The sequence below is a fragment of the Hylobates moloch genome, unplaced genomic scaffold (assembly GCF_009828535.3).
Source record: "Hylobates moloch isolate HMO894 unplaced genomic scaffold, HMol_V3 SCAFFOLD_10, whole genome shotgun sequence".
NCBI lineage: Eukaryota > Metazoa > Chordata > Mammalia > Primates > Hylobatidae > Hylobates > Hylobates moloch.
The window spans coordinates 65,968,743-65,980,981 of record NW_026652285.1 but is presented as its reverse complement, the minus strand read 5'-3'; the positions used below and the strand labels follow the sequence as shown (position 1 = coordinate 65,980,981).

The 12,239-nt window shown below is 42.7% G+C and overlaps 1 protein-coding gene across 4 annotated transcripts in view; it reads right to left on the bottom strand.

Moving 5' to 3' along the window:
- FAM120A (family with sequence similarity 120 member A) overlaps window positions 1-12,239 on the bottom strand; it is a 114,827-nt gene that overhangs the window by 18,562 nt on the left and 84,026 nt on the right. For all 4 annotated transcript variants that reach the window (XM_032164559.1, XM_032164560.2, XM_058445449.1 and 1 more), the window contains exon 11: window positions 4,052-4,301. In XM_032164559.1, coding sequence (XP_032020450.1) covers window positions 4,052-4,301 — 250 coding nt within the window. The remainder of the gene's footprint in view (window positions 1-4,051; window positions 4,302-12,239) is intronic.

The window sequence follows — 12,239 nt, the reverse complement described above, 5'->3', positions numbered from 1 at the left end:
CCCTCCTAAGGCTGGCTGACCTTGACCCCGTCTCCTCTCACTGCCCTTTACAAGCATGGAAGCTGGGGTGAAGCCAGAGCTCAAAAGGAGAGAAGCAGGCCTCAGCCAGCATGGGCCACCTGCTGCATTACCCAGGCTGACCACCAACCACCCGGGTCGCACCTCTAGAGCACACACTGATGGCGCCAGCATTGCTCTGGAGCCTTATGCCCTCCATCCCTGTTACTGTATTTACTGATTTAAGTCAAGTTTTTCTAAAACCTAACCCAGTCTGCATCTTTGTGTCTGCCATATTGCTCCTACAAGAACATAAGCTGCTGCTTTTGGACAAGAGCCTTGTCTATTTTATCCATGCTGCATCCCCAAAAAGACCTGCTCTGCTCTGTGCCCTCAGCCTGCACCCTCACACTGCAGCAACCTCTGCTGAGACTCCATCCCCGTCTCTGCCATCAGGGATTCTAGAGATTTGACTGATGTTCTTCCGCTGTCCATCCCAATTGCTGCCATAGTATAACATTTAAAATATATGTATGGCCAACTCTATCTTAACCAAGTGATTGATGTTAACATCAATAGTAAAAGCAAAAACTAAATTCCCTTAGGGAGCAATGAGAAGACCACCATAGTGGGGTTCCACCCCAAATGCATCACCTGACTCTAATCGTGGAGAAACATGCATCCAATAGAAATTGATAACAGTCTACAAAGGAATAAAAAAAACTGTAGCCATGAGCTGGCTACCTGTGTTTGTAAAGAGAAGGTTACTGGAGCATGGCCATGCCCGTTCATCTCTGTCTTGCCGACGGCCATCTCAACAGTGCTGAGGAGATGGCTCAGGTGTTTCCGGGATCACTGCTGAGAAAGGGCCGGCACTCCGCTGCCAGGCCCCAGGCATCAAGAGGAGCAAACAAAAGAGTGGGCTGGGAGGCAATGCCAGAGGATCAGCTGCATGCATGGCCTCTTCCCTGTCCATGCATCTCAGTGCTCACACACAGCAGGCCACGAGGCACCAGCCACAGGAGGGGCAGAGTAAATACAGCAGATGGGACGGCATCAAGAGTCTGAGCACGAATTTAAACACGAAGCTGAAACGATGTGACTCTAGCCCCCTATAGTGCAACAGCAGCTCATCCTCTGCCATGGCTGCGGGGCCCCAGAGTGTGTCCTCACTCAGGGTCCCAGTATGTACCTTAGGTCAAGTATATGGTGGCCTGTCAGGTGCTCTGCTAGATTAAAGGCCATGTGTCACACTAAACTTGGAAGAGAAAAATACAAAAAAAGTAATCAAATTCATTATTGCTAATTTGATCTCACAGAATCCAAAGTCTTAAACTTTCTATGAATATAATATTGTTATTAATAAAAACATGTCTTTAATTGAATTTGCCATCAGAGGAAACCAGAAGCCTCTAAAAACAAAAATAAAGAAGCAATTGGCTGGGTGTGGTGGCTCATGTCTGTTAATCCCAGCACTTTGGGAAGCCGAGATAGGTGGATCACCCGAGGTCAGGAGTTCAAGACCAGCCTGACGAACATGGTGAAACTCCGTCTCTACTAAAAATACAAAAAATTAGCCAGGCGTGGTGGCACATGCCTATAATCCCAGCTACGTGGGAGGCTGAGGCAGGAGAATCACTCGAACCCAGGAGGCAGAGGTTGCAGTGAGCCGTGATCATGCCACTGCCCTCCAGCGACAAGAGCAAAAAACTCCGTCTCAAAAAACAAACAAAAAAAAAGGAGTCTTTCCCATCAGCCAGTCTTCAATGGAAATCACGTTCAGCTGATACACTGTGATTTAAGTCAATCTCCATTTAATTGAATCTTCCTAAATAAGTTATTGGCCTTAACATTTGTTATAAATTTAAGAACCACCAGGAAATATAAAAACATGAATAAGCTCTGTCCCTCCTTTCCTAAAGTCAGGTAGTTGGGACCCAGTGAGAGGGATGGTCAGTTATGCCTGCAAAAGCAGTGCCAGCCCAGAGGGTGAGACGGGCCCCAAAAGAAACAGGGGCAATGGGGACTGTGCCACGCAGGGATCCTGACCAAGTAAGGGGCCATGGGGCTTCCCAGCCAAGCCTCTCACTGCCAGAGCCAGAAGCTACGAATGCAGCAGGATGCTAGACCGTACCCTATGAACATGGGGAGGGATACTGGACTTTGCCAGCTTGGAGGGACCAGGGTGAATCCACTGTTTTCAATGAGATATAGGAATACACAGCAGCAATGTTGGGGTGGATCCCTCATGCTGCACTGGGAGGGCCAGGGTGGCAAAGTTCCCGCAGCACGGAACCTCCGACTCTGAGAGCCTGGCTTCTAAATGCCATCCCCCACTTGGAAGAACTGGGGCTGCTTGGAGAAATGGGGATCCCAGGGCTGAGGCAGGGAGACAGAGGGGCAAGCAGAACATCTGTGGAGAAGAAAGGAGGTGCTCAGAAGATGACGAAGGCCAGTTTGCAAGGTGACAAAGGGAACATCAAAACAGATGATGGTGCAGTGAGCTGAAGGCCCCTAGAAAAACAAGAGGCTCTGAGTTCATGCTGATAAAAACGTGCTGGCTGTCTGACGAGTGAAACCTTTACAGGCCCTCTAAGCACTATGAGATGGTTACAAAAGGTGAGAGCAGCACCACACGGAGAAGCCACAGTCACCCTGCACCAAACTCTCTGAGCCAGTGTCCTGCCTAATGGGACAGAAGGAGGTGTGCACCCCCAGGCAGGGCATCACTCCTGAAAGCAGAGATAACCTGGAACAGGAACAGGTTCCTTGTCATAACGGACACTGTTGGGACAACAAGCCTAACAGCTCTGAACAGTGAAATGGACCACAGCATCACTGCGGATTGATTTTGATGGTTCTTTGGTGGTTATAAAGTAAAATGCCATCAATTGTTAGAAAATCAGTAAAGTATTTAAGTTAAAAAAAAGATTTCTGTATTGTACTTGCAACTTTTCTCTATGTTTGAAGTTCTTTTAAAACGAAACCAAACCAAACGAATCAACTCCAAAACCTAATGAACAACCAGTATGCATCCCAACTCAACTGAACTTCAAAACATCAACAGTATCTACCCATACACCCGAGTTGTGGGCTGTGAGGGCACAGACACAGAGACATCCTAGCAGCAGGACCACACCAGCACCCAGACCTGGGTTTCCAGACACCTTTTTCACAACAAGGAACCAGGGCTGCTCTTTGGAGAGATGGCTGACGCTGGAGCAGGGAAACACAAAGCATGCCTGAAGCATCTCATAGGGCAAAAAAGCAAGGAAGTTCTCCCAAAACAAGAGGATGGTGTGTGTCACACGGGCCAACCTAAGACAGCTCCCAAGGCTAGAGCCGGGACAATGTGCGTAAGGATAAGGCAGAGCTGGATATAACCTCAAGTGAATTGATTATGACCCTATAAAAAGAGGACAGGAGCCCATACTGACATAAATATGGTATGTGCCACACTAATGTGTTGGTCAACAATGGACCACATATATAATGGTATAAGATTATAATACCATATTTTGACTGTACCTTTTTCCCATTTAGATACACAAATACTCGCCATCATGTTTGTATAAATATACTCTATGATGTTTTACACAATGACAAAATCACCTAATGATACATTTCTCAAAATGTATCCCCATCATTAAGCAATGTGTGACTGTAAATGATTAAATAAATGAAGGGGGAAGAAGTGGCACATTTTCCCTATAGAAGAACTCCAAATAATATATAACAAGAATCCCCTCTTACAGCCTTCAAAATCTTCAATATTTAAATAATAAACCATGTTTAAAATCATTATATAATATTTACATACCATACATGCTTACAAAATATACCTATAAACATACTGTATCATATAAATTAAAATATATTTTGCATTTACATAACCTACATTTCTATCACATATATAAATATGGGATGAGGATAAATTTCAACATGACTGATCAGGAATAAACTTTACATCCTTTCTACAACTCATCTGACACCATGGTCATGGCCCCTACACCTGGCTGGGACCCAGGTCCCAGCTCCCATGCATGGCACCCACCGTAAGACGCAGCAGAGCACCATGAGGTGAGTGGGCACGTTGGCAGGGTTGAGCATGGCTGGGGTGTCCGACCTCATGCAGGCCAGGAAGGCCCTCATCCTGCGGTTCTTGTCCTCTACCGCCTTGCCCAACCACAGCCTCTTCAGGTTGGGGCAGGTCCACTCCCTGAAGGCAAGAGCTTCAACCAGTTCTGGGGTTTGAGGAGACTTCCCTTTGTAAGCTGCCCATTCTTTAATGATCACTGGTGAAACTACAGGAAAAAAAAGCCAGAGAAGACACATTCATGCATCATTCACCTGCTTTCAGTCTTAACAAAAACAAGTAGCTCTAGTAACTGGTCTGAAGATTCGCCTCTCAGGTAACAATGCATTGTCTCCTTAGCAAAACTACCAATCATCAAGTCTTTGTGGGTATTTTGTTTGTCCCTCTATTCTGTGCAATTAATGGCTCATTCAGATTTTCAGTTAGGCCACAAATAAGTTTCGTCCAATCAAATCATGACTTGATTTTCTCATATAACTAGTATGTATAAATCAAGATGTTAGACAAAATCCATTTTAATATTTTATATCTACAAATAGTTTGTTATAACAATTAGTGTAATTCACAGAAGTATGTGGTTATCTAATTATTTTAACATGCAAAATCCAATTTCGATAGCTAATCCCTTTCTACATGGATAAATACCCTCATAAATTAGATTTCAGAAATAATTTGCATGCAGTAGCCACTTTACTACTCCCACTTCAACAAATGTAACTGTTAAACTCTATTTTTAAGACTGGCCAGCAAAACACAAGTAGATGCAAATATTCCAAGTTTTGAAGTCCCAGATGATGCCAGCACACAGTAATTCTATTCAGCAAGACTTCAGACAGAGTGTAAAGTTATCCAACATTTCGCCTCAAAAAAGACAAGAAGTTCTAAGTTGATATAACACGGAAACAATACCTTTTATCCACAGATGTTTTACTATTAGTCAATTAATTCTTACAAATACATAAATATGCACATTTTTCCCACCTGATTTCCCAATAAATTAAGGAAAAAACAATGACAAGGAAATAAAACAAAAACAATCCATATTGCACAGTAGAATGTTAAAATCTCATCAACTGCACTGAGGTAACAACCCAACAGGGAAATCTGGGTGTGCATTTTATAAGTAACAAGTGGTTCACTTTAGTTGAATAAACGCCAGAACCAAAGCGGGGCCTGGTGTTGTCCCTTGCCCAGTGCTGCTACACATGAGCAAAGGCACCGTCCCTGGCTGACACACTCCAGTGCACGGCCCACTCCAAGGCCAGTGGCTGTACAGAGACCAGGAGGCTATCATAAACTCTAATTTGATCTTCAGCATATTCATTCTATCCAAATTACATTAATCTATCTGGGTTTCTCTTCTCTAAAGTAATACCTAAGGCATTCTGAAGAATCCAAGAGCAGGACAGAGTTAAATGTATTACTGGCTAATCTCCAGTTCCACTCTGAGTCTAAATATAGTCAGGCAATACAATAATCTCTTAAAATGTCATGAAAAACATCAGGAGTTAGACACTTGGATACACAGTTTCTCAGCAACAGAAAAAAAATTCTTAAATACATTTCAATACCTGACAAGTCAGGCAACAGTGTCACGTATAGGAACACGTTGAGTCAAGGCCTTATGGCAAGGGCTCTGTGACAAGCCCTTCTGGAGCCAACTCCAGATAGTGTCCCCTTAAGTGAAGCCTGCTGGGCAGAGCTGGGGTACAAGTTAAGGCAGTCACTGAAACTTTTCCTTTTACAAAAATGTTACTGCTCTCATTAGGCAAATGTCTTTCATTTACATTTGAATATCTTAGTGTTTAGATGTTAAAGGCATATTTCAAACACTCCAAATGCTTATTTTAAAGTCCATCAAGTCAAAACAGACATACATGTATATATAAATACATGCTTATTTGTTTTTATTCAATACTTTTAGGTATAGATATAAAACCAATAAGGTCTCCATCACGAAGCATACCCTGTCGTTGGACGCACAATCTAAGGCACTGCCCCCACCCCGATCCTGTGGATCTCCAGCACAGCTCAGCTTCCAGAAGCTTTCCCAGAAGTAGAGTCGGAACATACAGGATCATCTCCACAACCACCACTACCATGCACAGGCCTTCCTGTGAGCCGACCTGCCTTCCCTCCTGTGATCCAACACCAAGGCTGCTTCGCCCCAAGAGAAAACAGGCAAGGGGAGCTTCCAGAATGAGCTGTTCGCCAATATGCTATGTTGCTATCAGATTACTCTACATAACCACAATTCGCAAACACATAGGACACACACATCACACATTTCATACCATGCACACATCACATACTTCACACAACAAACCCCACCACACACACACATTTTTTTCTTTCCCTTTCATCGGCTCTGTTCTTGCCTCTCTTTAATCATTTTAGCAATCATTTATGTTTTGTTTTCATTCTAGAAAAAAAAATTATTGGTAGAAGATTTTTCTTCTCAATTTCAAAACCTTTAGGCCTCTGCAGAGTTCATCCTGCAAGGCCCTAGGTCGCAGAGTGAAGAGGAGGTCACAGGCATTAGTCCTAATGCATGGTATCCTCAGAAAAAAACACTGCAGCTCCAGGCTCAGACAACTCTCCACATTAGAGCTCAGAGGGCCTCCCATGTACCTGAATGAGCCTGGCCTAGTGCTGTGTCTCAAGACTCAACACAGCCCAGAAAGAAACAGGTGAACACACTCCTGAGAGCCGAAACTGGACTCTTGCTGATGGACTCATGGCAATACTCCAGCCAAAGGCTGCTCTGAGTCCTAGCAGGGCTCAGAACTGTCCCGGGTAAGCCTGTCAACACAGTAGGGACAGATGGGGGGTTAGTGTCCTCTTTCACAGCACTAAGCATGTTGTTGCCCACGTGCAACAGTTATGACAAGAACAGCAAGTCCAATTCAGGAAATACACGTCTTTATCAAAGAAAATAGATGTGACTGACACAAAGCCTTGCTCCAGAAGCAAAGGCGCTCATCTCTAATAGAGATCTTTTGAGTATTCCACCAGAGAATAGAGGTGGAACCTTAGGCCAATCAGTTAATAAGTATTTACGGAACATCTACTGTGTGCCAGGTAGGGCTGGGATAAGAGGGAAGCAGGCAATCTGCACAGGCGTGTGCCTGAGAGGGAGGGTCTCCTTGGGTTCTCAGACCTGGGCCTACATCCAGGGACTAAGATGAGAGGTGACACCTAACTTTGCAACACAGTCCTGATGATTAAACATGAAAAGCACCTAGCACCCCTCATTATGTAGAGATAATGAGATGAACTCACATTTTACACATCACTTACATTAAATTAATTACAAATTAGTGCTTATGAAGAATTCCAAGGGACATCCAATTTTCGGGTTGAAACAGCAGCCTCAAGAGTGGAAGAAGTTGAGGAAAGAAAAATGCTTGGCTCTGCTTTACAAGTCCCCTGCAAAGGGGCAGCTGGAAGGTAGCCTCTAGAGATGATAACGTCTGCTGCTCTTCTCTCTCTGGGCTGCTGCTTTCTTCCAAAGAGTCACTGTTGCCCAGGAGGAAGGACTTCTCAGCCCTCACGGTATTATTCAACCCACAGGAAATAAGCAAATACAAAGTAGCCAGCTCACAGTAAGTAATCTGAGTTCTTACAGAAACCTGGGGGTATGTGGGCTTGCCCATGGCACTGGGCTCCAGCACGTCCCGGGTGGGTACCATCTGGGACTTAGAGCATGGTAGTATAAAATGAACTCTGTACTGGTAGTTTTGAAGAGTGACATGTTCCTTCTGCGTCTTATTAAAACAGTAAGAGATTCCTGGAGGTCAGCTCATCTAACTGAAGACCTCTGAATAAATCTTGTATATCACCATCAACAAATATTAATCTCATCTTTTCACTGTCAGAAAAAGCTACTACTTCAGGAAGTAGCCTACTTCTGAAAGACTGAACATTAAACTGTCTTCCTTAACTTACACTAAACCAAATTTTTACACCAGCAAAAACAACTCTAGGGCGGCCAGGCACGGTGGCTCACGCCTGTAATCCCAGCACTTTGGGAGGCCGAGGCGGGCGGATCACAAGGTCAGGAGATCGAGACCATCCTGGCTAACACGGTGAAACCCCATCTCTACTAAAAATACAAAAAATTAGCCGGGCGTGGTGGCAGGTGCCTGTAGTCCCAGCTACTGGGGAGGCTGAGGCAGGAGAATGGTGCCAACCCAGGAGGTGGAGCTTGCAGTGAGCCGAGATGGCGCCACTGCACTCCAGCCTGGGCGACAGAGTGAGACTCCGTCTCAAAAAAAGAAAAAAAAAAAAAAAAAAAACTCTAGGGCAGACATGTTACTGGAGGCTAAATTTATAATGCATTTTCCTTACAGAAAGCACCCCTTCAAAATACAATCTGGGGCCATAAAATACTATCGTACTTAAGCTGTCAGTAAAGAACTCAATGTTTTCCATCCGACGTTAGTCATCTTCTTTTAGTAGCACATTTAACATGACAACTAAGCCACCTTGGAAATCTGTTATAATGCTGACTTTGTGATCTATCCCAGCCCAGGAATAATATACATGGTTCATTTTGTAAGCCAATCCCAACTTGATGGAGTGGCCGCCTATAAGACCGTATTATAAAGTATGTCTCTAAGCTCAGTGCCACAGCTTGACCATTAATTAGCAATGCCCACTACGGGCGCAGGAGAGAGAACTGCAGCATGCATGCATGCATGTTCATAGGTGAGGAAGAGATGGAGGCAGATGAATGGCCTCCAAGATGGTGACCGACTAGACTTCTGGTTGTGTGTATTTAGGGAGCAGCCACTATTATACTTGACGAGCTTTCCTGGGGTTGTTATGATCATAAACAACAACAAAAACCTCCAACTCCTTTATATCAGGACAGAAACAGAAAAATGGACACAATGAAGACTGTTTTTTTTCCTTCTAATAGAAAAACTGCCCCCTAATTTTTAAGCAGCCCCAGCGTGTAGGTAGCAGGTTGGGTTCTCCTCCTCAGGCTGATATGTCTGTAAGCACCCTCTGTAATTCTCAAAGGTAAAAGGCTGTGGATATTTTCTTAAACCTTTGGTATTTGAGGATGGACCAGCCCACAGTCCACAAAAATATAAATGCTTAGTAAGGCACAGGACATGTAGCAGAACACGGTATTACAGACATGTAGATAAATGCTGTTCATATTCCTCATTCCATGTTATTCCTAATATATTAGAAACTCAAAAGCTCAAGGATTGGCAAGTAACACTGGTTAAAAAAAAAAATACAAGAACTTATGAAATGAATATTAATCCAAAAGAGTAATATCACAGATTGGCCTTTCATATCATTTGCCTTCCTAAGCAATCGTCTGTTGTGCTAGGTCTACTCAAAGTTCTGTGAAAAAAACCTCAATGCCGCTCCTAGAAAGCTTTGTAGAATAAAGAAATTCAGACAGACTTATTAACAGCCTTCATAGAAATCATGGGGAAAATGTTTACAATACCAATTTTCACAATATTAAATCAGCACCCCATAGTATTGATTATTCTGTTTCATAGTATAATCCACAGTGAGCAGACTTAGTTTACTTTTTATTAGCAATTCCAATTATTAGCACAAATAAAAACATTTCTAAAGCAAACTAGACCAGACAAAAATGCTCCTTTCAGCTTTTCTTGGTGGCTTAAAAATACAGGAATCAATATAGGAAAATCTTTCATAAAAATAGTACTCATCTATAAACTTGCTCCCTCATTCCACATATTTATTTCATGTCTGTTTAATTTTTATCTGTCTGCTATAAGCCTGTTTCTCTTACTTACTTAATTTTGAGGTACTAGGGAAGACTTTTGTAGGAAATGGGAGGCAAGAAACAAAAGCCAGTTTTATTAAGATGATGTTAATTTTAAAAATGTGCGAATCACTGAGCTTTACTTTCTGAACTTTGTGCTCTTCAATTATAGCTGGGGATTCTTATTACCCTACAACTTTTAAAATGTAGGCCTTTTACTCTGTCTCATTTGCCCTCAAACCACTGCAGCCTCTCCCACTGACCCTTGGAAAGAAAGAACCCCAGTGACTGGGAGTGACCAAGAGGCACCCTGAAGGAGGAAAAGCCATTGAGGCACATAACCACCTCCACCACAGGAACGAGTAGAAGAAACTCGCCACAGCATCTGTATTTTTGCAAGGTGAAGGCTTCAAAGCCAAGAGTTCTTGCATCAGACCCTGGACTCATCTCCAGGCCCAACCTTTATTTCAGCATCAACAGAAAAGGTCTCTGGGTTCCATCCTACCAGCAGGTGCCACTATCACCATGGATCACGTCTGCAGGAATCTGCATGCCCCTGGGTGTTAATAGTTCTCTTCTACGTGCACCACTGGGAGGGGGCTTAGAATTCCAAGGCATATACTGCCATGATAAGCAAATATTCTTCCGAATTTCCTAAAAGTGAAATTATAGAACTTAGGGATGGAAAGAAAGGCGTGGAAAATAAACTGCCAGCACAGAATACAACATGACTTTCAAAAGAATTTTTTTTCTTTTTCTTTTTTTGCTATCACCTAGTTCAGGAGCAGAAGGGTTAGAAATTTTTAAGGGTCTCATATCCTACTTTCGCCATATAGTGACTTTAAAAATGAAAGTTTGGTAAATCACAGGAAAGCTAGCTGTAAATTATGAACACCTGACCATATGCCTTAATTACTGACTAGGTTTCCAAATGAATATACATGTCTTAAATCTTCTGAGAGTTAAATATTTTTAAGAAACCCTTAAGACTTCAACATGCTTGCCTTTTGAATAGTTCTCTCTGATAATAAGGCCATCTTGGGACATTCTTTATTGTTACAGTGACCATTAACAGGAATATATAGCTGCGCAGATAAGGTTCTGAAGCTATTTTAGGTCACAGATTTTCCATTCAGAAAGGCCACACCAGCTGCTGGAGCAGCAGGCTCTCTCTGGAGCCCATATGCAGAGGGCTGGGTTGCCAGATCACATCGGAAAGCCAAGGAAGCAGGGTCGGGGGAGAATGATCCTTCACAGGGACATGGCCTCCGAGGACTCTTTCTTTGGCTTATGGATCTTCTTCCAGTACGCCAATAATTTCATTCAACCTCCATGTGGTCCAAGAGTGGCCATAGATTGGACAGCAAATTTCAACAAGATCTAAATACAATCATTATTCCATCTTGTCAATCAAGAACTCCTGAGAAACTTTTCAATGTCAGCTTCACTGTGGCACAAGCAAACATTTTCCTATCCTGTTTAGAGTGTCAAGAAGCTATAGCACTCTCCTTAGTACAAATATGTGTTACCAATTAATAGATATTTCAAGTAATGAAGTTTAAATCAATGGCCTGAGCAGGGTCAGTACTTAGCTCAAGTCTAATGAACAGGTTATATGGAAGGCATTTTAATGCATGCAATGTTCATGAACATAGATCACACTGTGCATATTACTCATTTCTCAAACAAGGTTGGTTTTGAGCAAGTTGAGAGCATTGAGGCTTAACAATCACAAGATATTCTCAAAACAAAAATTTCCCTTCTGGAGAGCTGGTGTTCCAATTACAGTGATAATCATGGATATATCACTGACATAAAAACCTTTTTTATGGGCTTGTTTCCCCCTCATGAATGTAACTAACGCATGAAACAAGTTCAATTTTATCAGCTCCCTATAAAGACCTAGATTCCAAAGCTGCTTACAAAAATCTCACCCACTGAAATTACAGTACTGAGTGAGGTCTCTCAACTTCTACACTCAGGTCAAATCTACACATCTTTTCCATTCAGAAATAAATTTGTATTTGTCATAGCACATTAATAATGCATTTTTCTAAAGACTTAAATTCTAGGGTCTTAACTGTCTAGGCAAAGGTCATCTGCACCTGCCCTATCTTTGACACTTAAAGGCTTCATTTCTGTTTTGGTTCAGTCCATACATTGCTATCCAACTCATTTTTCTAAACGGAAACATCATTTGTACCAAACCTCCAATGGCTCCCATCTCTACAGAAAAGTCAAAATCAAAGTTCATAAATCACTTGAGCAGAAAAGACTGCAATTTGTTTAGCACTGACCTTTCAAAGCATCTCAGCACTTAAGCACACCCTCACACAACAGGGTTTAATTTTCTGATGCACCAAACCGGGTCTTCATCTCCAATAA